The 25,947-nt window shown below is 48.2% G+C and overlaps 1 protein-coding gene across 4 annotated transcripts in view; it reads right to left on the reverse strand.

The window, feature by feature from the left end:
• Rhea (Talin_middle and talin-RS domain-containing protein rhea) overlaps positions 1–25,947 on the reverse strand; it is a 100,183-nt gene that overhangs the window by 41,343 nt on the left and 32,893 nt on the right. For all 4 annotated transcript variants that reach the window (XM_077706231.1, XM_077706232.1, XM_077706233.1 and 1 more), the window contains exons 2-23: positions 19,066–19,226; positions 17,925–18,025; positions 16,442–16,571; positions 15,592–15,680; positions 14,682–14,751; positions 14,456–14,598; positions 13,578–13,705; positions 13,435–13,498; positions 13,248–13,352; positions 12,991–13,080; positions 11,224–11,289; positions 8,964–9,065; positions 6,900–6,976; positions 5,856–5,950; positions 4,878–4,966; positions 4,367–4,622; positions 3,619–3,670; positions 3,360–3,513; positions 3,109–3,210; positions 1,842–2,009; positions 1,205–1,525; positions 588–731 (exon numbers count right to left, since the gene is read on the reverse strand). In XM_077706231.1, the coding sequence (XP_077562357.1) occupies positions 588–731; positions 1,205–1,525; positions 1,842–2,009; positions 3,109–3,210; positions 3,360–3,513; positions 3,619–3,670; positions 4,367–4,622; positions 4,878–4,966; positions 5,856–5,950; positions 6,900–6,976; positions 8,964–9,065; positions 11,224–11,289; positions 12,991–13,080; positions 13,248–13,352; positions 13,435–13,498; positions 13,578–13,705; positions 14,456–14,598; positions 14,682–14,751; positions 15,592–15,680; positions 16,442–16,571; positions 17,925–18,025; positions 19,066–19,226 (2,707 nt within the window). The remainder of the gene's footprint in view (positions 1–587; positions 732–1,204; positions 1,526–1,841; positions 2,010–3,108; positions 3,211–3,359; positions 3,514–3,618; positions 3,671–4,366; positions 4,623–4,877; positions 4,967–5,855; positions 5,951–6,899; positions 6,977–8,963; positions 9,066–11,223; positions 11,290–12,990; positions 13,081–13,247; positions 13,353–13,434; positions 13,499–13,577; positions 13,706–14,455; positions 14,599–14,681; positions 14,752–15,591; positions 15,681–16,441; positions 16,572–17,924; positions 18,026–19,065; positions 19,227–25,947) is intronic.

Consider the following 25,947-nt stretch of genomic DNA (forward strand, 5'->3'; position numbering starts at 1 on the left):
TCAATGACCCCTATTCTTTTATAATGAAACTGAAACCGTGAAAGCCGCGCATTATATCGGATATAACGAAGAAATATTTGACCAAAAGTCTGAGAAGTTACTTGAAAAAAAAATACCCGTCGTCCAAAGCCTCAGAAGTGTAAAGGTCCTTTGTTTGTAGACACTGTGGAAACCTTCATCCTGCTCAGTGCTGTGAGTGTCCACCAGACGAAGATCACCTCCTTCATTAAAATAAATAAGGAAGCAGGCCTGCTTTGTCAAGTGAACTTTGTTCTGTTGTAATTTAATGCACTCATGCTCCAGTTCATTGAGGTTGAAATGCAACAAGGAGGAAGGTAAGGGCTACCTTGTTTATAGTGGGTTTGAAGCCTAAAAAATGCATTTTTGTATGAAGTATTTTTGCACGAGCCAGAATTTCGATTTGTTAGAGCCGATTTTTACCTGTACTGCTACAGCAAATATCAGATACAATGAACTTATTTGCTGTCCCGATACTACTTCGTTATAGTGGGGTTCAACTCTATTTCAAGCGAATACAGTGATGGCTTTTTCCAAGACAGGCAGCCCTCCCCTGCCTGTCCCCTCACCTTGGCTGCCTCGATCATGCGGGCGGTGGCGTCAGCCAGGACCTTGGCGGCCGCCAGGAGCCGCTTCTGCTGGTCCGAGTCAGGCTCGGCCTGGGCCTCGCCCTTGATGGCCTGGATCAACTGGGCCGTGGCCCGGGCCAGAACCTGCAATGTGCACACACCACATGCGATGACAATCAACCCCTTATCCACCTTCACAATTGGAACTGGGCCTTCAGGCAACCCTGCATTGCTTTGGGTTAGCGCAGCCTAAATAAGGATGTTTGCATGGCTCCTTCTCTATTTTTTCTCCCATCAAAAGTACAAGTGACAGGAACCTAAAGGCACCTCATGGGTCACAGCTGCCCCCTCATCTCTGCAACAACCAATACGTGCTTAGAAAGAACAAAGTGCCGTGTCAGCAGAAAAGCACTGCTGCACCAAATTCACCCATCCCTAAACACGCATGGGAGAGAACTCAAGTGGATGCAAATTGGGCGCCGCTGGGGCATCCGTCATATCCAGGGAATTGCGATTAAGAGTCACCGGCTCACGGCGGATAGTTTGCAGGTGTATTAACAACTCTCCTCGCCCCAGGAATACGCTGGATTGCCCCTCAGACAGTTCTGCCGTCGCACCTTGGCCTGCCGGACCATCTCAGGGGCGTCGCCGGTGCTGGAGAAGAGCCGGTCGGTGGCGTCCAGGATGGTGTCGAGGGCCCCGTCGTGGGCGGTGGTGGCGCGGGCCCTCCGCTCGGGGGCCCCCCGGATGAGCAGCAGCAGCTCCTCCAGGGCGCGGCTCACCTGGGCGGCGGCCGCCCGCAGGTCCGACAGCAGGGGCTCCTGCCGCGTCGCCTCCTCGCAGCTGGCCACGATGGCGTCCACGCTCTTGCCCACCTCCTTCGAGGCCTCCGTCAGCTGCTCCTGGCAGCTCGGGCTCGTGATGGTCGGTGCCACAATCTGACATAGAAGGTAAAACCCCCTCACACTTTTACTCAACAGCTAAAAACTTGTAGACGAAAGAATGAGAATGCTGTCTCAAAGGTCTCAACAAGTCAAGGCGTCCAATCCTTCACAAGTGAACCTAGCCTAAACTAGCAAGCAAGGCCCCTTTTGTGATTTGTGATACGCTCGGTGAAAACAGCCACTTACAAGAATAACCACACTCGGCCAGAAAGCGAATTCAAGGAGAAGGCAAGACCTATCAACAGCTAGCACTGTCCCAATGCCAGCAACCTCTCATCGTCATAAGCAGCAAGCCTCCCTCTTTCCTCACCTTGGCGCACGCCACCAGCTGAGAGGTGGCCAGGGCTCCCTGGGTGGCAGCACCGATCACCTTGTTCTGCTGCGCCTGGTCCGTGCTGGTCGAGGCCACATTTTTGGCCTGCAGCACCAGCGCTGCAGTCGCATTGGCCACCTGCTTGGCCGCTGCCAGCAGCTGGTCCTGCACATTGCGGAGGGAATGGCAAGGGGTGACACACACAGCCACAGCAGCTAACATGGTAGTATCACTTGGGCAGTCTGGCATAGACACTGATGGCAAAAACTGCACGCCTGAAATATTTAAAACAGGCACACGCCTGTTCAATATCCCACACGTCTAAGCAAGCCAAGGTCCCCGACAAGATACCAACGAATATATTACCAAAAATAATCCTCAGTGCAGTGCAATTTATTTTCGTAAACACTACAATGAACAAACAGGCAATAAAGTTTCTTGGCCTCCTAACACGCATCACACAGGCGTCCACTGACCCTGCCTGTTATTTGTCTCTATTTCGGGCAATTTTGCTGGTCAAGACACCTCACCATCCGTCACGTGACACTTATTACTATTACAACAGTTCGGTTTTGCCTGAGCTTCGCTCAAACTCGGGTATGCTGGGATAGCGTCCCAGTGCTGTGAAACTCTGTTCCCCGCTACCTGTCAATGTCTTTGGAACGAGTGCAGACGAGGTTTGTTAAAATATTATATGACCTTTTCAGAAGAGTATATTACACGTACGATGGAAGAATTCACCACATTGGACCAGGTAGAAGAAACAGAAAAATGCTCCTCAACATGTGCTTTCTCCACAAGCTCATTCGTGGTGTCGTCGATTGCACCGATTTACTAACCTCCGCCAATTTTCATGTCCCCACACAGTGTCGTTCCTCTCCACTGTTTTATCCTGCTGTTAATCATAAAAGCCCTGTGGAGAGAGCTCAGCTCCTCTACAGCTCACTTAACACCTGATCTGAGTATGACTTTTAGAGCACTTAAGTCCGAGCTGTACAAAATGTGGCTAAAGCCTGGGTGCATTCCTTTGTGTTGTAGGGTCGTGTGTCAATCAGACATGTAGAGATCCGTTTTTGTTATTATTTGTCTTCTCTGCTCTTCCTTCCCTATTCACATATTTCCCTTTACCTTCTTTTGTGCAGCATGCCGAAGGCATCATGCCGTTTGTGGGCATTTTTTAAATAAAATTATATTAAACGAGAAATTAGACAGGCATTTGGCGCACATTCAACTAGGACGTGCAACCCACGGCTCCCGCACCCACCTGCAGTTCGGTGTCGGCTTCATCTTCCTCGCCGATAGTGTAGAGCACAGCGTGGCTGGCCTCCCCAACTCGGCTGGCAGCATTCAGCAGGTTTTGACGAGGCTGCACAGATACCCTCCCAGTAAGAAAAACTGGTCCGCGAGCAGCCACCCAAGCAGGCCTCTTTCTGTTATTACGTGGTATAGGCCACCTCACGAAAGACCTTACTGACAGCACAAAACTGAAACACTGAACATTGGTGCTCAGCGTACCTCCTTGTTTTGGGGTTCCGCAGCCCGAAGCAAGTCGGAAAAGGCATTGCAGAGCCGCCTGGCAGCATCCAGGAGTTTATCGCCCGAATCTTCGTCATCCATCAGGGCAGCTATCATCTTGACGTCCTTCGACATTTCCGGTAAGTTGCTGGCACTGGAAAAAAAAGTGGCAGGCTCAGTTCCACAGCACTGGGGTGCAGTTTTTGTTCGGGCTGTAGAGGTGATGAAAAGAGTAGTGTAGAAGTGCCCGTTAGCTTACATTGTGGTGATGGCTGCTCCAACAGCTGGTTGGTCAACTTCTTCTGGAGGGCCTGAAGGACCGAGGTAAAAGCAAACCACCCCTAAGCTCATGCTGTACACATTTTCCTGTGCAAGCTAGGCAAAAAAGCCAAAATCAGGCAATAGCGTTGGCTACCAAACGTTAATGGACGAGTTTAAACCATCATCCCTCTTGCCCCCTGGCTGTGGGGACAGAAAGAATGTATGCAAATATTTCAAATGTAATATGTACAATCAGCGCACAAATGTCCCTAGCATAATTTTCACTCCTTGCTGGTCTTTTTAATTTTTGAATTCATGGCACAAGCATTGGACAAAGGACTAGATAGAGGATGCAACACAAACAAACTGGGCATACCCACATACACACCCACATCAACTCACCCACATTCACACTCTCAGTTAATTTTGCTTGGCCTAGTTCACGCATATACCATCCATAGCATGAAACAGTGTCATGAAAGCCAACACTAACAGAGTGTCATTAAACAACGTAGCAAGCACTGAGCAGTGGCTGCAAAGTGAAGATCATGGTAAGGCTAGAGCCTACGACTGCAATAGTTATGTTGCCACTATTAGTAATGAGCTTATATACAAAGCTGTACCAGCCCCACAAACCTAAGAGCCCCTCAATACGCAGGGTGGACTGCTGAGGCCCACACCCGAAAGGGAAGAGTGCACACAGCGGAGGAGGCAGTGCAGGCAGGGGCGGGCAGAGAGAGACGCACCGGCGGTGAGGGTGACGACCTGTGCGGTGGCGGCGTTCATGGCGGCGATCTGGGAGCTGACGTTCTGCCGGTGGGTGTCCAGGTGGCTCTGGCGCCACTGCAGGGAGGACGGGTCCGAGCCCAGCTGGGGCCGCGCCTGGGGCACCTCCAGCTCCCGCAGCGAGGCCTGCACGGCCTCCCTACCGGCCCCCAGGCTGCCCAGCAGGGCCCGCTGGGGCTCCGAGGGGAGCTCCCGCACGTGGGGCTGCTGCGGGGGCTGCACCAAGGGGAAAAAAGGGAAGAGTGGGAGTGTCCACCTCCTTCCCACCAAGAGAGCAGCAGCACTGGTGCCGTGCAAGTGCAGAGGCTGCATGTGAGGAACTCGAGTGGCTTGGAGGCTGATCTACCAAAGAATTGGAGAGGAATGCACATCCTCCCTCAGCCCCTGGTGCATGCAATCATTCCATTTCCTGAATGGTGCAGCTCCTCCCTAGGCCACCCTGCAGGGCAAGCAAAGCAGCCAGACACTCACTGTGGCCGCCGTGTGCGCGTTGATGGCCTGGCCGGTCTCCATCTGCTGCTGTGGGGCAGGCATGTGGCCCTTCACGCCCAGCTGGGCCCCTGCAACACCACCGGCCGATAGATTAGGGCACTCCAAGGAGGAGGAGAGGATACACTCTTCCAACCTGATAGCAGCGTTATAGCTTCAACCCCAGGGCCACACTAGACGTGGTGGAAGACCTGTTTTTCATGCTCTTAGTCTCTGCCAGCAATCAACAGTGTTGCTCACGTTTCCTTGCACTGTTCTAGCTCTGTTCTGCAACCATACTACTGCGACTACATGCTGGTCATTGATATCAGTTACCCCGTGCTGCCATTAAAAAGTGGCAACATCACACCAGGCAAGCCAATTTCAATCAAGGATGCAGCCACTAATTATATAATCTAATCTAATAATCTATAAGATTATTAAGCCCAGGGAACTGAAACACAACAGCATGGCAGACAGGTAGACCACCACAAATTATTACCACTACAAAAGGAAAGGTTCTAAAAAGTTGCACCCCAAGGTGGGAAACAAAGGCAGCACACACAAAATGCGGACCCAAAACGCCCAAGTTATTGTACAGCAGAAACCCAACAAGGCACTCCCCTGAACAGAAGCAAGCATCACTTACTCCCAAAAAATTGTACTGGGCAACATGGCAGCTGGTTCTTGCAGTCCCTCCCTTCCTATCCTGCCAAGTTGTTGAGATGGCCCCAAATAACAAGCACATGAGCTGGTGTTGTATGCAAGCAGTGAATAACCCTCGCTGTCATAAATTTCTGTGGCCACATGCATATATTTTTTGCAGGGGAGGGGGGTTACACGACTGCTCACAGAAGGTGTGTTCTGCTAATACAGACTTCATTCCCCTTTTGGGCCTACTACCTCGGCCCCTCAATGCTCAACTGGTGCCAAGCGCCTTGGAAGATGAGCTTGTTGGAAGAGAAGGGAGGGAAGGCAGACCTTGTGCTCCAGGGCGAACCACGGCTGGGAGGGCCACCGAGCCAACCGCTGGCTGGGTGGGCTTGGCGGCCGGCGTGTGCTGCAGGATGGTGGCCCTGGAAAGCCCCAGGCAACTGGTTTCAGCACTCGGTCTCATGCATTAGCGGGTTATTACAAAGGACCACAGCTTTGGTTCCTAAAATTCATCACTCGTTGCCTGGGCAACCCCAAATACACATGGAACTTTGTAGTTCAGGACTGCCACATACAAGCAGCCACTGCATGAGGCTTGTGTGCAATCTATACGCCCAGACTAGGGGCAGATTCAAGCAATATTGAAGACAGAAACATCTGCATCAAAAATTTGTCAAGAACTCGAAGCAACGTCTAACCAGCATACCATATTTTCGCGCATATAACCTGCCCCTGCATATAATCCGCACACCCACTTTCAGCCTGCCCGAAAATAAATTTAAAAAAGCCTCGCGTATTGCCGCATATTTGATACAGGAAAGGCTGCACCAAAGCTACTGCTCGAGCAACACATCACATACTATGTAGACAGAAAAAGCGTATATTTAGCAAGTAGAATACACCGACTGCAAGGTGAAGGTCAAAATTCACTCAGTGTCACCGCTCTCGCTGGAGCTATGGAAGACTTAGTCAGGGTTACTGCGCAGGAGCTTCACGGCACAACGCGCGTTGCCATGAAGCTGCACTACAGAAAATACCTCGCTGTTATCCGCATACTTTGCCGCTGAAATTTTCGCATTTTTTGTGCGGGTTATACGCGCGAAAATACGGTAGCCACCCTTTGGAAAACCCTTCGAAACGTGCCAGTAGTGGTACGTTAGAAATAAGCTTAGGCCAGAGCTGAGGCCCCCACACACATTTTAAGCCCACATTCGTGAGTTGTTTCTACGTTCTGCCCCACTTCCAGCCCTCTTTGTCACCAAAGGGAAAGAAGGCAGGTACCCAGGAGGGTGGTCCCTGTTCAACGGCCAATGCCTGCCCTCATTCATCAACGGGTGATACCAACATGTGGGGAGGGGAAAGCACACTCACTTGGCTGGTGAGACGCTGTCCTCCACCATGGTGGACCCCTCGTCTCCATCAATGCCCAGGTGGTCCTTGGCCCTCTTCTGCAGGCCCAGAACAGAAGCACACTCAGTCAGCAATCGGCCGCTGAACCAATGAGGTTGGCCTTGGCCACACAAGGGCATCACCAGAGCCGCCGAATACTAGCCTGCCGTTCCTACGCAGCTCGTCATTAAAAACAACCATTTTGTTTAATCCCGCCACATTTTTTCTTTAATGGTTTCCTTAACTCTTCGCCTACTAGGGGGCAGGAACCTTATTCCAAGACTACATAGCTTGCACTGCAAAAAGAGTACATCAAAGAAAAACTTAAGGATGCCTATACATAAATTGCAGGCACAAAACTTCACTTTCTTGCATCCCAAGAGGGCCTGCACTACAGTTTAATCCCGCTACAACGAAGTCCGCTTCAACGAAATATTTCCAATTCCCCGTCAGCTAGCCATAGGAGTCAATGCAAAAAAGTCCTCGCCACAACCAACCATTTGTCTGGCTTGCTTTCGCTTCAACGAAATTTTCGATGATTCGGGCTGGATTTGAACAATTATTTTACAATAAAATAAGCATAGCGCCAGCTATCTGTAACTTTTTATACATTCAGGACGCTTAGTTTCACCGAAAACATGCGCGGTGCACCCACACTGCCACCCAAACAAAAACAAACTCATAGGTGGACGCCACGCCATTGTTTGATGGTGATAACGATGCGGTGGGCCATTTTTACATGAGGCGCAAGCCAGGTTCACCAAGCCGGAGCTATAGGTGGTATTCATTGAAAAGTTTAGCTGTCAATTTCTTCGCTTGGCAACACTGGAAATGGCCACGGACATGGCGCGGCTTGTGCCAAGGCGGCCGCACGCCGTAGAAAAGAAAACACCGGCGTGTGTCGTCTGCTCCGTTTCAACCCGATTCTCAACGATGGTGTCAACAGAGATGTTATTAATCGCACTCATATTGGAGTCGAGGCATTAGTTTGCATTCGGTGGGCTAAAGCTTGGAACGTACAAACCATATCATGCGCTTAGCACGGACAAGTACCGCCATCCCGCGGAGCCCGACGTAACCAGTGACGGCACACTCACATGGTTGCCTGCATGCGTGCCTCGCTATTGAATACAGGCTATAGACAATCCGTATCCAGTTGAAATCGCGCGAATGTGCTCTGCTGCTGCCGCAGCGCCGTCATGTATGTGTGGTGAGCAGCTGTCCTTGCAGTTTTCCTTCTACAATTCTTCAAAGTCAAAAGCAAAAATAATGTTTTTGTGTTTAGTCTTGAACCTGCGTCATCCTATCTTAGTCGCAAGCGCGCGGTCGCTTTAAATGAAAGCGCGCACAGCTTGCCTGCCAAGATCTGTTGCTGCGGTGCCTAGTCAGAAAATAAGATAATGACGCCGTTCCTGCCACAAGCGAGTGGGGGCTTCCAACCGCCTAGCAGCTATCTGCAAGTAATCAGCTCGGTGGAAACGCCTTGTTGTACAGCAATACACTTTGCGCCTGCATTTCTTCATTTCTTCACCTCTCCCCTCCTCCTCAGTATAGCACTCTTTGCGTGCATGTAAAAAAACAGATAACCATTGGTATGTTTGTTATCTGAATAAACACGGCGTTACTGCCCGTCACTCCTTTTTCTAAACATTGTATTATGCTGCCAATGACGCAGAAATATCCGGGGCCATTTTTCTTGCCCTTCCGTGCTGTGTTGGGGCAGATTTCGCCTCAGCGAATTTTCACTTCAACGAAATTTTTTGCACGTCCCGTCAATTTCGTTGTAGCGGGATTCGACTGTACAATGCAACAAAATTTTCTAAATCCTTTTAATGTTTACAGCAGAAATGTCTGCCATTAAAGGGGGAACAATCCATTTCTCATTGCCTCTTCCTTCATATAAAGCTAGCCGTCAGAAAGAGTTTTGGCTAGCACACAGCAGACAATACGACTAGTGGAAAAACACTTTGCGGGTTTTATCTGCAGCATCTGCAACGTCACACCCTGACAGAGGTTGTAAGGAAGGAAGTGTAAAAGTGTGCTCACCTTCTTGAGGATGATGTCAATGTAGCCAGCAATGAGCTGGGAGATCTGCTCCCCCTCAGTGGTCTGCACCGAGTAATATGACTCGGAGTAGTCTCCAAAGTCCTGCAGTGAGAAGGAGCCATCAGGAAGGGCACAGGAAGCCTGACGCCCCACTTTGGAAGGGAATATAAACATCGAAGGGCACCAAACCCCCTTTTATGGCCTAAAAATGATGGCATCCATTTTGAACTTTGTGCAGACAACTCTATGCGGAATGCAACCAGAACACAAACTAGAATGTAACTTCATTAATTACTTATCAATGGCAAAGACCTGAATGAAGCTTTGGCTAAGCACAGCAATCTTTAAGAAGTGCATGCGAGGCACTAGCTGTGCCACAAAGACAAACAAGCTTTCTTGCAGGCCTTGCGAGAGATGAGTAAAGTTAACAAGTGGTCAAGTGTAGCAGTCATTTTGACCATGAGTACCATATTTTCGCGCGTATAACCCGCCCCTGCATACAACCTGCTCCCCCCTTTCAGCCCACGAATAAAAAAAATATATCCCCACGTATTGCCCGCACATTTTATACATGAAAGGCTGTGCCAAAGCAGCAACATGGCACATTTGTTTATGCAAAAAAACTTACCTAACTGACTACTGTATAAGGTGGAATGTAGGTCGAGATTTTTTACCGAAAATTTTGCCGAGAAGTTACCCCTTGACCTATATAGTGGTGACTGACATAATTCTAACTGTCATCTGGCAACCGGGCAGCCCATTGAGCCCATCCAAACCGCAAAAGCACCATCACCAGCACCATCAATCGAATGCGCTGCCATCTTTGTTGCTTCTCTCCATGCTTTTCTCACTGTCAGTAAATGTGTGCGTGCTTATTTTTTGCTCGAAGCGAGTTTTGGCACTTGGTGCCAGTTCACAGCAGCATTTAACAGAAAAGTTGGGGGTTTTCCAAAGCCACTGACATGTCCGCCTTGCAATTCACCAAAGGAGTGTACGCTACTGGCGTTAGCTGAAGGGGCAAATCTTCAACGCTTGAAAGACCCCGTTCCATGGGCACTGCTCTGTGTGCCTGTGCTGCTGTACAAAATGGCAACTTCTATCCGCAAACATCATGCGACGTCTCTACAAATGGATACCCTAAGATGCTTGCTGGCCGCCTGCAGAGACTGGCTCTTGCTATGGTCTGCAAATGAGTGCCCCATGCTTTGCACCTGCTTCACGATGACATGGTCTTGTGAGTGTTTAAAAAGTGCTGCATAAGCAATTTCCTGGACTGTACCAAGGACGACTTGCTGTGTGGGCGACAGCCAGCGGGCAGCAGTCGTCCGACAACATTTCAGACAACCCTAATGAGTAATCTCAGACGAAACAAGTTATAGCCTCAATAAAATGATATTGTGTACTGAATTATTTTTTTTGCATTTTTCCGCTACAAGGTAATGAGGTTGACCTATATTCCGACTCAACCTATATTCCGCATTATACAGTAGGTAACCAGACGACTCGCCAAATATTTTTTTTTCAGGTTGGTATATTATTGGGCTTTGTGTGCAGAATTAGCACTGTCAATGGGACAAGAGTGGTTTAGTCACTATTACGGCCGTAGGGGCTTCACAGCACAATGCGCATTGCGGTGAAGCCGCATCAAAGGAAATATCTCGCACATAATCCGCACTTCTACTTTACCCCTGAAATTTTCGCATTTTTGGTGCGGGTTATATGCATAAAAATATGGTATGTGCTTGCAGGTCAAACAAACCATCTAGACGCAAGCTCTGGCCAGGGTTAGCTCCAGGGCAGAGCTCAGAAACCACGAAAAGAAGCTAGTGGGGAAAATAGATCCCCCAATTGAACATAACGTATGTACAAGTGACCTTCACACAGACCCTGAAAGTGCAAATAAATTCTTCATGAAGTTATAGCTCAATACCAGGCAGGCATTGAGCTATCCAAGTGCTCTCCTTGCACTTGAGTTCAAGACAAAATGGCCCTGTTACTCTAAATGATAGTTAACACTATGTGAGATGTAAACTCCTTCCTGGTGTACATGATTAGCTATTATTGTTTAAGCACTAAAGTAATGTGGCACATCTGCATTCTAAGCCAAACCAGATTGTTTCTAGAGAGCTTTGAGTAACAGCATAGGAGCATTTCATTATAGCCAGATGGATATATTCCAGTGAAGTTCCACTTTTCCAAGAAGGAGGTTGGAAGTCCTGCCCACAAAGTAAACGGAAGACACGTTCTCGACATCGCTTACCAGGGTGAAGCTGTTTGGCGAAGCAGCCCAACGACGTACAGTGGTCAGTGGCCAGACCTTCATGATCTGCATGGAGTTGGTCAAAATTAGGCGAAACTTTACCCCTAAACGAACTCCAAGACTATGCCGTCTGGATACCGATTACACAGGCTGTACAATGACTGCCAATATGAGTTAATAGCCGCAAATATTAAATATGCTTTTCATTACAAGCATTCAATAAATAGTGCTCTCTGTTCATGCAAAATATTTTTTTCCTTAAAAACTGAGAAATAAAAGAATAGCAGAGTTTTCTAGTTCCTGCCATGTTACACCTACGCTACGAGACAAGCCATAGTGGATGGCTACAAATTAGTTTAGATCACCTCAGGATCTTCAATGTCCACCAAAATCTTGACCCCTAAGTGTTTTAATGTTCCACCTCTGTAAGAAAAACAGCTGCTGCAACCAAGAGTTAGCTTGATAGGATTCAAAAGTAAGTTACCTCCACTGAGTTTGCTCTGCCACTGAGCTGGCTTGCTAAGATTAGAGGAGCCATGAAGAGAAAATACAACTTTGTTTAATTTGAAAGAACTAGAATTCAGTATCTCACTCAGCTCCATTACAGCCACAAAAGATGCTTTTTTAACGAAAAAAAAAAGAAAAAGTATTTAAAAACTTTCAAATTTTGTGCCACAGTGACAAATTATGAGCAAGAAATTATGACGTCATACGGGCCAACAATGAAACCTAATTTTCAGTGCGTTAACTGCACATTAGCATTCAAGTGATGCGGCCAAATGGAACTAGAGGCCCCATTACAGACGTCCAGTCACGTGTAGTCGCGACAGATCATTAGGCGGCCGCCAATCGCACAAACAAGGTTCCGTGACGTCATAGAAAAGTTGCGGGAAATTGGCTAGGGGGTCGCAACTGCTTCACACGTTTTCTTCAATATCTCCGTTATTTGTTCGAAGATTGCGATGATATTGGTATCATTTTTATCCGGACTAAGCAGTCTTTCTAATAAACACAACTTGTATTTTGTCTTCATGGCTCCTTTAAAGACATAACAGGATTTAAGATTCTGGTCCACTTGAGAACTGACCTTTAGTTCCAAATCTAGGCCCAGGTAGCCCAGTGCATACCATGAGGTATTGTTTCCATACAGCAGAGATGGCTGAATGATGCCCATCATTAGCTAATGCAGCATTTAATGGACAGCCCAGACAACCAAACGTTGTTTAGAATTAGCCTTATTCCAAGCTAAGCTGCTCTCATGAAGTTCCAAATTTGACTACTTAAACTGCCACATATGACAACTCCACATCAACGCTGCAAAATACGAGCTTGTTCTTGATGTGAGAGTTGCTCCTTAAAAGTCCTCAGCTGTGCCTGCTATAGTGCACAGCTTGCTTGTGCAGGTCAGTCTAGTAACTTGAAAATTTTAAACGCCCTAAGATTATGCCAATGCTGCAATAATTACTTACTAATTCTAGATATCCCTCTTCAGTGAATAACCTTAGGTACGGCCGTCTCTGCAAGCTGTCTTGTCATTTACAGCTTTGCTCCAACCTTCCTTGAAGTAATAACTTTAGGGACGACCACAATCAATGCGTCCTAAATTTGAATCAAGAATAAGAAAGCAATCCTGCTGCAACTGCATTCTCTTGATGCATTTCACACTTTTTTTCCTCTTGTCGTCTGTCCGGTCTCAGCTACTGCCTGCCTCATGATGTCTTTCCGGGTACTTGAGACAGACAGGCAGGCAGGTGAAGTGTACCTCACCTCCTTTGTGCGCTCGTCAAGACGCATGACGCTGTCCTTGGTGACGCCGAGCAGCCGTGGCACCAGCTTGTTCTTGCCCTTCATTTTCTCCTGCACACAAGAGCATCGTCAGGGTACACGGCAGAGCAACTCAAACAAGCTGACCGCCACCCCCTTCAAGGCTTTTGTGCTCATGCACTCCGGCTCCCCATGCCCAGTGTGAGCACACCAAGAGCACGGCAATGCCCCATGCAGTGCTGCAAAGGCGATGCACCCACCTTGACGAGGAAGAAGGTGACGCCGTACGTCTTGAGGGAGCGAGCCAGGGCCACGTACTTCACCTTGGCGTCCAGCTCTGAGGTGCCAATGTTTTTGCGGTGTTCCTGGCAGGAGGAGGGGGAGGAGGAAACTGGGAGGTTGCGGCAAATGCCCCCACCACGGGAGAGCAGCCCGCCGAGCACTCACCGCAAATATCTTTTTCTCAATTCCTTTGATCTTGGCATAGTCCTTGGGCAGGAACTCCTTCAGGCTGTGCGGAGAAAAGTGCGCTGGCCATCACTCTCCCGCACCTTCGTAGAGCAGCAACCAAGCCTGCCATTACCACTCACTCGAGAAAGCCCGGCTTGTGCTTGGTCTCGTTGTGGTCCCCAAACTGGATCTGGCACTGGAGACCAGCAAACTTGCACGCCTCCTCCAGGGTCACCGGGTGCGTCGTGTTCAGGATGGCGTCCCGAGCCTGCAGGCCCCACCACCAGTGCCCCACGGGCAGCACACAACGCACCATTAGTACGCTGTCAAGCACTGGTTGCAGCCTGCAAGCGCTGCTAGTAACTTGCCCTGAGGATCAGGCTGCTATCTCACTCCCACTGGCTAGTCTATTTAGAGGGTAGCCAGCTGACAGTAACTTCTCCAGACAGGCAGTGGTTCCTCACTCAAGACCCACATGGAACACTTTTTTTTTTTTAAGCAAAAATGTGAAAAGCCAACCTTTGGTATTTCATATGTTTCTTACATAGCTTTTAGCTACAGTTATTTGGCTGTTAACAATGGTCCTCCTCCAGAAATGTGCCAGGCTGCGGATGAACATCACAGAAGAACGCTGTCATTATAAAATTATATTAGAGATTAATATTGCACTTATACAAAGAAAAAAATGTTGCTGTATATACGCATCTCCACAAAACGAGAGCAGCAAAGCCCTAAAACCAAACTGACGGCTCATAGTTCTCCCACGGCACATAAGCAGTAACTATGCAGCCCTCCACTTAACGCAATTCCTAGGCTGACCTGCACAATTTGCACCCAAGTCACCCACACTCTGTCCGATTATCATAAGCCCAACAGGTACAAGTTCAACTCTGTAAATGAAGGCAGGTGAAGGCGGTCCATTTTATTCGAGCAACCACTGAGACAGGGAAGCCGTTCCCGAATGCCCACAAGCTTAGTGTTGAGCAAAGCCAGTGGGGATCATGGGGGGGAGGCCCACCTGAACGTAGAGCAGGTTCAGCTGGACGGGGTCCCTCGAGTCGACATTTGAGTCGGAGAAGAAGTACTTGCGCCGCAGGGTCAGCATCTCGTCCTCGTCCACCCCCAGCTCCCGCAGCGTCTTGGAGTGGTCCACCCAGTTCACTGCGTAGGGCACGCAGTGGTGTGAGGACACGCATGAGGGGGCCCGCCACCGCTGGCGGCCCCCACCCCGGTGAAGAACTCACGGTCGTCGTCCGTCTTCAGCTTCTTCTTCAGCTGCTCCATCTTCTGGTCACGGTCCTTGTCCTTCTTGTCCTGCACACCACAAGAGGCAACCACCCCGCAGTGAAACCTCTCAGCCGTGCACAAAACTTCTCAGCTGTGCATGGCAGGGCACATTGGCAAGGGTGCAAGAGATTATGGCCACTGCCACACGGTGCAACATATTCATTCAAACCTAAGTTGAGTTTTTAGTCAAGCGTCACAGCCACACCAGAAACTCTGTGGGCGTTATACATTGCTAGCTGCAGTTAATGGCACTGGGACATTCCCATGCTTGTCACCATGACTACAAGCAAGGGTGGAAACAGGAAGATCACCGAAGCTCACGACACACACCTTAAAGCAAAAAAAAAAAAAAAAAAACTGCAAGCACTCAGCCACCACTGTCTGTTTCGCTTGCGCTGAGACTGTCTGAGGCACTAAGTATTCATCAGCCTTAGACAAACGTCGATACCAAAGACTGTTGAAAAGCACTGCAATTTCCAGGTGGATTTCTGTAAACTTTGCCACTTTATAAATAACGATAAAATGTGGCAAGCAAAATTTTTTTTAAAGTCCAACTTTCTCTTACGAAAATTATGCAGGTTTTAAAAGGGAGCAAAATTATGAGAGATTTCTCACTCCTTCAATAAATCTGCCTGAAATTTTCCCCCTCCACATAACACCCACAGAGTATGAATAGCTGCTCCAAAATTGGTTCAATAACATGAATGCTATGGCTTCTGAAAATTTGTCTGTCCACAGGCGAACCCTGTTCGATGTTTGCACCTGTAATGGGCTAGAGCCTAAGTAAATAAGAAACTGTGAAGACATTATATTGAAATAAGGTCACTACTAGCTGCTGGTTCGGAGGCATGCAAGGCCTGCACATACCCGACGAAGTGTCAGGGTGCCGGTGTTGGGCTCCTTATTTTCATCCGGAAGGTCCCGCACCAGGGAGAATTCATCGTGATTGGTGATGCCTGCAGAGAGGTAAGAGTCTCAGCACCCTATCACGCACAACTGCAAAAAACGAGTCTAACCAACAAACTGAACAAGTGAACTAGGGCGGGCTAGTTTTTCCAAGTCAAATAACAGACACCCTTGCTGCGTTCTCACTGTTAGTAGTATATAATAAATGCGGCATATTGGTTACCAATATGCAATGTTATTAGCAATACACACTGTCAGCAGTTTCTTGGGGTCTGAAATGTGGAGCAATACATGCCAAAGGTGCCACGCGATCACTAGAAGCATCTACATGTAAGTCCCTGATGATGTAACTCGCACTTAGCAAGCACTGCTTCTTGCTTTTGATTGAGTTTTGAGTATTGCAATGTAATAACCGCCATAGTTTTGCTGGAGATCCATTTTCCACTGCCTATTATCTCATTTGAATAGTAGAGAGATGCCTTGCATGTTCTTTGTACAGTAAAAATTGCCTTCTATGCAACGTCTTGCACCACTCTGAGCAACTAGCTTAGCTGTGCTGGTAGTCACGCCTGCACTGCTTCTTGACTCCAGTGCAACCTAAGAGACTGCAGCAATGCAGCACATTTCCTCAGTTTTAGTGCCGCTGTGTCCTCGCTTATCACCAGTGTAATTCCAAAACGTATATATGTAACCGAATTTTAGGAATTATTCCTGCACAGGGTCTGAGATAAGAGAAGCCCCCTTGCTAGTAAAAGCAACGCTCACTACTCAGCAGCCTCCGCGTTGTTTAAGTAGGCCCTGGCCCACGTACCAATCTTGGTGCAGATGACCACCATGAGGTTGGCGATGGGCTGGCTGTCGTCCACCAGGACTGTCTTGACCGATCCGTCCAGCATACGCACCCGCAGGGGACGCAGCTTCTTGCGGTACTCCAGCGTGTCCTGCAGTGACCCCCACCACACTCGGCACACGCACCACTTGCTCGCACAGCACAACACGTAGAGCGAGCTCCTGCCCAAACAGTTGTATTTGAGACCTTTCACCTCGCATACCAGCCAGAAGACAGTGTCTTGACCAAGCATCAATAAGGAAGGGTGGGCAGCTTAGATGCTGCAACAGACCACGCATGTGAAGTTTTCCAAGCTTGAATGTTCAAGAGCATTTGAATATACTGCCTTCTTCTCCTTTCACCTTGAAGGCAAGCATTTCTCAATGTGAATTTAAGCAGCCAGAACAGCTTTTGTCCCCGTTTCTGTGCGGTAATACCTTCAAAATGAATCAGTTCCAGCTAGGCCGGCTTGCAGTGACAATAAAAAAAATTTGTGATGCTTACCCAACGTTAATGCCACTTTTTTTTTATTAACAAAGAAACTATAAGGGCATTAGAATCCCCTAACCCACGTGAAACCTCAACTGCTTTGGTGACAGCCCGCTTTCATCATGATTACCACATGGTGGCTAATACTAGCACTCCTGAACTTTCTCCAAGATCAAATTCAACTGTTTCTTCCGTGCAGAGGTTCACACGGCCTTTAACAAGATTTATGAGCTTTTAACTTTGGCACAGGCAGCAGCAATAACACTATAAAGACTCCAGACATTTCGCATTGGCTTTTTTTTTCTTCTGAGCATTGTTGTCAATTGATGGTTTATTCCCATCTGGTACCTATAAGAAATCCATGCATTATAAGATGTTTACAATCCTACTTTTCGTGTTTTTATAGGGTCTTGAAAAACAGATATTCAAGTTTCACAACATGGCATGAGGAGTTAGATCGTGTTGATAAGACAGCATTACATAGACATTTATGATTGAAAACACCAGACAGTCTCGAAATAAAAGTGAGTGGCGTTGAAGCCAAGAAATTCACAACAACCAGTATGGTTAGGGTGGATCAAACAGAGAAAAGCAGGGCCATTAACCAAGGAAAAACAAGTGTAATGACATTTCAGCTCTCAGAACGAGAGCCTTGACCACAAATTACATTGTTTTCTTTCATGGCCCATGCCCCCTTCCATCACGATTGGTGGTCAGTGAAAACTCTGGCTGCTCTATATTTTCAGAGAACAACAATAGAGTAAGCATTGCAGTGATATGTGCATTAAACCTGGGTCAATTTGGTATAAAACTGATTGGCTCGCAGATCTTGACGTACAACAAACTTTTAGAAATGTGACGCAGTAAAAAACTAGCAGATGTGTACTCCTAGTGCATTCCCTAAGCATTATTCGGAAGAGTACACCTGGGCGCCCAGGGCTCGCTTTAGCAGACATGCGGTGGATGCCAGACTGACCCCGGACTTGAGAAGGTAGTAGCCAAGAGCCTTTCCATTTTCCAGCCAGCAGCCCGACTTCTTGGGGTCTTCGTCTGTCAGGAACAGCCCGTACTCCTTGGCTGCACCAGAATTCCACACACAACACTCACTGCAAGCCACCACTGGTGCTAGCTGCTCTTTGGCAGCTAGTATGTGCACAGCTCATGAAGGGAAATCGAAAGGTTTCATGAGCAAGAAAATGTTGCAACAGCAGGCACGCACAACTGGTCACTGACCTGAACTAAATGTTTTGCACAGTGACTATACTATCTTACTACCGTAAAGTTAAGATAAAATGCCCTCCCCAAAAAGATCACCCACTCCCCCTTAGGGGGTGAAATATTCAATTTGCTAAAGGACCCCAAAGATCACCCATTCTCTAATGGCTTTAGCACCCATGAGTGAACTAAATAAACGCGAATCCTCTATTCATGTGTTGATGTAGTCACTAATTTGTACTTTCCGTACTTCACCCGAAAGTTCACCCATCTCGTATTTTTCCCTTGATATCTGCGTAGTTTTGGTTGGCTATGCGGACATTTTCTTTGTAGCTTTTCTGCACGTGGCCCGAAAGTTTGCCAACCCTATATTTTTCCCTTGATACCACTGTACTTCGTGTGGGCGTTCTTTCGGAACCTTACTATTCCCCATACTATTCCACATCTAAAGAAATGTTGAGCCTGGATCTCGGGCTTTGAGGGTAGGAAAACAGATCTGGGGACTAAGGCTGTTCAGTAGTCAAAGTGTTCAGCTGCCACAGCAAGGAAACAAAACCACAAATGAACTTTTCCCCCCAGTAACGCTCAATTAAGGGTACGTAAACCCCGAGAGTTTCACAGCGGCATTTCTGAGATCCTCGAAGTGCTGGCTGCTCAGTGAAGCCTCTTTGTGTTAATAGCTGCCCAACAGCACTGGTCTAACTTGTGCAATCCCACTGTGACCATACTGAAGGAGAAAGAGCTGGCTGTGAATGGGCTTCTCGTAGCTTCTATTTTTTATTGCAAGGCTGGTCATTGTTTGTTCGCTTGATGTTTCGAGCCTACTTTGACTGGCTGTCTCAAGATCTCTGGCTAAACATACAACACAAAGCAGTTGCAGCAACAGAGGAGAAAAGGCTGACCATCGCTTAGCGCAGAGTCTGGAACCTTGTCTCGGATGATGCGGCAGGCATCGTAGACCAGTGTGCTCGGTTCGAACTGTATAGTCTTGATCACCTTGTTGTCGGGCACGCTGATCTTGAGCGAAAGCATCGCCATGCCTCCGCACCCTAGTGGAGGTTGCCTGCACACACAAGGGGTAGTAAGACACTAAGTTGCTACCAATGCACCAACTAAAGCCAAGGTGGCAAGCGGACCAAGGCTAGGCAACCGTTCAAAAGAGCGGACAGGGTGACGTGTGGGTGCACCTGATGGAACGCACAATAGGCTTCAGCAATCCCACCAGCTTTATGGCCCAAATCCGAGTCAGAGAATGGTACAACTGTTTCTTTTTTTTTTTATGCTGGTAGCATGCTTCAAAACATAAATATCACTTCAGTGGTTTATTCTCATCAGTGCACAACAAGAAACAAGAGTCATGAGCCATTCCACTCTTTGAAGGTGGATAACCAGAGAATCTGATATGACACAGGATTTCGAACAAAGGTACCAACTGATTCATTGCTTTCATAGGTAGTCATCGTGATGACAAGTATGCACACACATTTATTGTCTTGTCTTCCTGGTTTTACATACATTAACGTGAATGGCTTACCCCCCTCTCCCCCTCTCCCCCCCCCCCCCCCCCCCAAGGCATATTGCACGTTTTTTTATAAGCAAGTGAGTGCAAAACCAACTGTTACAAAATGCACTGTCCAAATGTCTACAGTGTGGTAACGAAAGTCATGACTGAGATTGTGGCAATAGCAGTCTCTGAGATTGTTAACAAGGGAGAAAACTGGCTAGAAGTAAAACGGCACACTTGAAATGTTCCTGCATTACTGGAAAACCCAAATTAAACTGCACTCTCGCCAATGGAACAACCACCACATGCTCAAGCTGAAACCAGCCTCAAGGCACGCACCGCTGGGTAATTTCTGCGCAGTTTCAAATGACAAAACACGTTTGTTTTTCCGGCCCCAACTGCGGCAGCGACAGCTCTGTCAACGCACCTCAGCAGTAGTTTCCACCCTAGCGGCGTGCAACCACTCCCTCAAAAGTGCATGGTTGAGCAGAGATCGATCCCGACGTACACCCGCTAAAGCCACTGAGGTGGATGAATTCTTGGCGTGCTGCCAATACCAGTGGTTCTCAAACGGAAGTCCGTGAAGGCATTTTCTAGGGTCTGTAAAGCTCTTGCTTTTTTCAGTGCAGACTCCTCTCCATCATCCTTTCATTTCTTCCACGCGACAGTAGAGATGCAATGCAAAAAAGTTGATTTCGCTCCAAAGTCGCTTGCCCAACAAGCCCCACTACGTTGGCTTTCCCGCACGACGCCAAAGCTATGCGTGAAAGCCAAGCGCGCACAGAACTTTTGTGAAGATTCAAGGTATACGGGCGACGACCAGGCTAGTCAAGGGGTGGCTTTATCAGTGCCTCACATACTCCTCATATCGTCACCCATCACAGTCTACTATCAGGGTAATGATACCTCGGCGCAACCGCGCAATGGTCAAAAATCGGGCGTGGCCACCCAATCGCATGGTAAGAGCGCCTCACCAGCAGCGAGAGAGCGACGAAGCCGATTGTGCCCGGCAATAAATGGCCCATGGCGTGAAAAAGTAGGGGAATGATACCTTGGCACATGCACAACGCCCTTAGCAAAGAAAAAATTAAGAAAAAAAAATCACTGATGATTGCGATACCCCATCATGCGAAATTTGAACGCAGCTGTTTAGAGTTTTGATTTCGAGATATACTGAGGCAAAGTACTTGTGAGACTTCTTTCCGCTTCGCTTCTCATGCTTCCGATGTACCTTGCCCCACCTGCCTCCTCGCGCTCTCTCCGTTAACAAAGGGAAGCTAGATGGTATCTCATCTTGGACAGAAAATGGAACTCTACCAAACACAAAACAAGAAGGGAGTTACAAAAACGACATGTACAGTCACTGACAAATGAAACGCTAATACGAAAATATGAACCAGAACAAAGAAATAGCGCGATTTCTTTCCATGCAAGTCAAATTGTCGCGTGGTTTAATCATTACAGTAAACAATTTTGGAAACGCATCTTTCAAAATATACCACCAATGGTCTGTTATTTGATCTCCACTTTTCATATTCTTTGATTTTGCGTGTTCCAGTTCATATTTCATTGCATTTCATTTGTCCACGACTGTATAGTACAGCGCCTTGAGTTGCACAAGTCGTTTTGTAACCCCAGCCTTGCTTCGTGCTCGGTAGCTCACCGTCCTTCACTGTTCGCTGCAATTCGCGTTCGCTTGCTGCCCCCTGCCGTTCTCTTGGGCGACGCCGTTCAAAGCACGAAAGGGCTGCGCTTGAAAGAGACGGGGAAAAATCTCACGCATAGCTGGTAATCGACGTAACACAGAGCTTTCATCGTAGTCCACCTGGGTTGAAACGGACTTTCATGTGTCATATTTTTTTCTCAGTGTTATCGTGCTTGGTGTGGTTGCTTATCCCCCCCCCCCCCTTCCCTCCCCCAGCAACCACGGACGTACGTGGGACGTCCGAAATACGGCCAAACATCGTGCCGAACATTCAATGGCCAGTTTTGACACGCACTGTACGTCCATGTTTGAGAGAGAGAGAGAGAAATAACTTTATTATGTTTGTTGGGTAGTGGGACGTGGTGGGTGCCCCTAGTCCAGGGCTCCAGTCTCCAGGGCGCCGGTGGCTGCTCTGGCGATCGTACGGCACTGCTCGTCGTAGTCGGCGCTAGACAGTGCCTCACTCCACTGCTCCTCTGTTAGAGGGTTTGTGAATTTTGTGGCACCCTGCTGCCGTATGGTAGAGTGTGGCTACTTGGTTCACTTGGGGCACAGCTTCGGGTATTGGGTTGGGTACAGTTTGTGTAGACGGGAGAGGTGAGGGAAGGTGTTCGTTTGGATTGAGCGGAGTGCTGTTTGACCCCGTCTTTGCAACTTGGGATGAGGATGTGGGAATTTAATTCGGGTTGCTTTGTAGTAGCTTAGAATTTCGGAATATATGGGCATAACAGGAACAGGAAACTCTGCTTGGGGGATGTCAGCTCGGGGAAGGGAGGCGCGAGCCCAGGCGTGAGCCTGTTGATTGCCCTCAAGAGTTTTCATGGCCAGGGGCCCATATGATTTTGATTGGATTATTTGATTTGTAGCCGATTGCTAATCTGTGAGCTGTTTTGCCGATGCGCCCTCTCGCCCACTGCCTGCAGGCGTTTTGGGAGTCAGAAACAATGTTCATTGCACATTTTCGGGCGCACAGTGGACATCCAGAAACGGATGTACAAGTCCGAATGACATCCCCGCGTGGACGTGCAAAGTTACTACGAAGCATCAAATAATGGCTTAAATTGAATATAAAAGCAAAAAAAAACGAAAAAAAAAACCGCTGTGCTTTTCAACTAAATATCTCATACATCAACTCCCTGACTCTTGAACCGCGCTGTATTAAAACTTCCACAGACAAGGGAAGAACACCCAAGGACGGGACGAAGCGCCAACTATACTCGGTTACAACTCAAGAACGGCACCACCTCATGTAGTGTATCACTCCGTACCCGCCGTGGTGGCTCAGTGGCTAAGGCGTTGCGCTGCTGAGCACGAGGTCGCGGGTTCGATTCCCGGCCGCGGCGGCCGCTTTTCTGATGGAGGCGAAAAGCAAAAACGCCCGTGTGTACGAGATTTCGGCGCACGTTAAAGATCCCCAGGTGGTCAAAATTAATCCGGAGCCCTCCACTACGGCGCGCCTCATCTCCTGCGTTGCGTCGGCGCGTTAAACCCTACAATCAATCAATCAGTAACGCCCTACTTGCGCCGCGCGGAGAAACATCCGGCTACGGTGATAAGGCACAGCGGCAACTTCCGGTGCCGTTCTTAAGTTGTCACCGAGTATAGCAACTGATTTATTTTCCACAACACACACAGTTATGCATAAAAAGACACTGGTCCGAATCAACGTTATAAATCGATAACAAGAAAATTTCAACCTGTCAATTTCAACACCCCTCTCATCTCAGCGCCTCTGCGCATGTGTAAGAAATTCTACCTCGCTATCTGTGAGGGTGACTGACGGCATGCTTCTGCAGGCGTGTTTTTATGATAGCGAAGGCTTAAAGAATCTCTCTATCTTCTCTACGGACGTCCGTCCGGTGGTTGCTGCTTGGGCGTCCGGACATCCGGTGATCTCGGGAGGGTGGGCCGGATTCATTTGCCCGGCCCCGCGGCAGCGATACGCGGAGGGCAGCGTTATCTGGTTATCAGGACGCAGTCGGCAAGAATGCGACAGAAGCAACAGCAGCAGCAGCCCCCGAAAACCAGGAAAGAAGCCCAAAAAAGCTGCGCCTCAAAAAAAAAAAAAAAAAAAAAACAGTCTTCTTTTTTTTTTTTTTCCTCTTTAATCCCTCGTATTGTAAGCCCCGTCTCTTACGGATGGGTGGGAAAGGAGCCCAAGAAAGCTTCGCCTCAAAAGAAAACAATCGGGCCCCTTCTTGCCTAACCATTCGCGTTGTGAGCCTCGCCTTTTATGGATGCTGCCTCTTTATCATTCGGAGAAATAGAAGGGACAGTACCCTTCCTCTCACTGACTGATACGAACCGCTCCAAGCGCTCCAAGAATTTTACTGAACGGCCATATCAGTTAACAAGAGGCCGATGCACGCGGCGTATCCAGGCGCCTCTTCCGATAAAGGTGCACCGGCGTGGCGGCTCTTCACAGTCATCCCTTTCCCCCTCCTCCCCCTCAGCTTCGCACCGGATCGCGTTCTCTCGTCGGCCTCCGCCATTGGTCGATGGCTCACGCCATACCATCCCTGCCGCTTGAGGTGGTTTCGTGCAACTACGCAAGCGCGATGGCGCAACGAAGACAAGGCGATGTTTCCGCTGAGAATTTTATACCATTCCGCTCGGCGGCTGAACCACAGTGCATCGATGCGTCGCACCCCTCCGCGGTTTGAATGCCTACAGAGCTGCGAAAAAAATAGTTTCGCTGACTTATCTGTTAGTGAACGCGATTACGGTAAGTACAAGGGTTCGCTGCATTCCGTGTCGATTGCACAGCTACACTTTTAACGCAACGTCCAACTTAAGCGGGGTTGTGGAGGATCTACAGTGTCCACCAGCCAAAACAACAACAAAAAAACAATACCCGTGTGAAAAATGTTTCAGGGAAAGCAATATAAAGCGATGCGGCATATAAACACCAGATTAGAGCAATGAGAGGAGAGGACCACTCCGATTAATGCCAGGACGCGGTAATCGAACCTCGCATTAGGCGCATTCTGGCTGCACTGCGCATAAAACACCACCGAAGCAGGAAAAAAAAGAGAAAAAAACGCTTTCGAAGAACGCCGCCCAAGCTGCACGATAAACTTTAGTGCTGTGCTCGAGCCAGTTACTGCGCATAGGAAACGGGAGCCGCCAGCAAAACATCTTCAAATGTTTACAATTTATAGAGACTGAATTTGTGATGCTGAAGGTGCAGTTACATTAAAAGTGCGCATGCGAAAACGCCGCGACGTTTGTTCGGTGACGCCATCACCAGCGATAGTTTTCTTGTATGGCAATTTGTTACTTACACGGGTAAATGTACACGGGTACAAAGAACGGCGGGAAATAACATGCACTCCGCCTAGCGTACGTAACGAAGTGAAGTGTCAAAAGGGACGTCCATGTGCTCTGAAAATAAAATAACCGAAACACCGAACAAAAAGTCACCAAACAACCCAAAAATCAATCTTTCATAAACGCGCGCGATGTTGGCCGCGTAAACCTGGCTTGACATCAGGAACAGAAGTGCATACAAAAAACGACGTTGCTACCCCAACTAGAACATAATATGCTAGCTTGGAAGCGATGTCGATTTAGAAGGGTGCGGTTCATCAGCGAAGGAATAATGTCCCTCACATGCAATAGTGAAGGCATAGGTCAAGTTCTCGTTAGGTGACCGATAGGCGGCCTGCACATTTGAATTAACTTAATTAAGTGTAAAGGATACATCGCATACCTAAAAACTAAACAAGCAGCTGAAATCATGAGATTGGAGAGTTTAGAGGCCATCAAAAATTACGCAGAAATTAAAACCGCAACTATACGCAGTAATTAAAAACGCAAAGCTTGGCAGGCATTATAAGCAGTTTTAGCATATCGTTACCGTGTTTGCGTTACCGTTTACCGTGTTACCGGAAGCCGCTGGCGAAGGTGAAGCCTGTGCCGGTAAGTTACCGTTCGTGGTAACTTTCGCGCTGCGCAGTCGCCTCCCGCAAACACGGTAAACGGTAACGTAAACACGGTAACAATATGCTAAAACTGCCTATTACCGCAGACATTACAGAAGGTCAGGTAAATGAAGATAGCGGTATCTCAGCAAACAATCTCCCATACAGGGTAGAATACAAGACGCAGCTTGCGAAAGTACCGGAACCGATTCCGCGAGTGACTCAACAAAATGCTTCAAGAAAAACAAGGTGTCACGGGCATGTGTTCTCTCCAAAACGACCAAAGATGAACTACTAAAGATATGCAATCAGGCGGTATGCCAGCGGGAGGCGGTGCAGTTAAACTCCACGAAAAAAAAAAAAAAAAAACTAACGCGGGGAAAGAGAAAAGAGGGTTTCCGAGGGTCCCCCGTTTCTGACCAGGGCGGACATCCTTCCCCAGCCAAAGGCAAGGCAGCACGCACAACGATCACCGAAGAAAAAATTACGCCCATCTTCCCGCGAGGGAACCCTGGTGTGATGCGACGCATCGGGGGGGTTCAATTGGCGTTTCCATTGGGTTGATTCTCTAAATCGGGTGAAACGTGTTGCATTGGGTTGATTCTCTAAATCGGGTGAAACGTGTTGTGAACGCGTATGATGCATTCCATCA

Source organism: Haemaphysalis longicornis, unplaced genomic scaffold (assembly GCF_048455015.1).
Source record: "Haemaphysalis longicornis isolate Haplotype H1 unplaced genomic scaffold, Haemaphysalis longicornis Haplotype H1 scaffold_4, whole genome shotgun sequence".
Taxonomy (NCBI): domain Eukaryota; kingdom Metazoa; phylum Arthropoda; class Arachnida; order Ixodida; family Ixodidae; genus Haemaphysalis; species Haemaphysalis longicornis.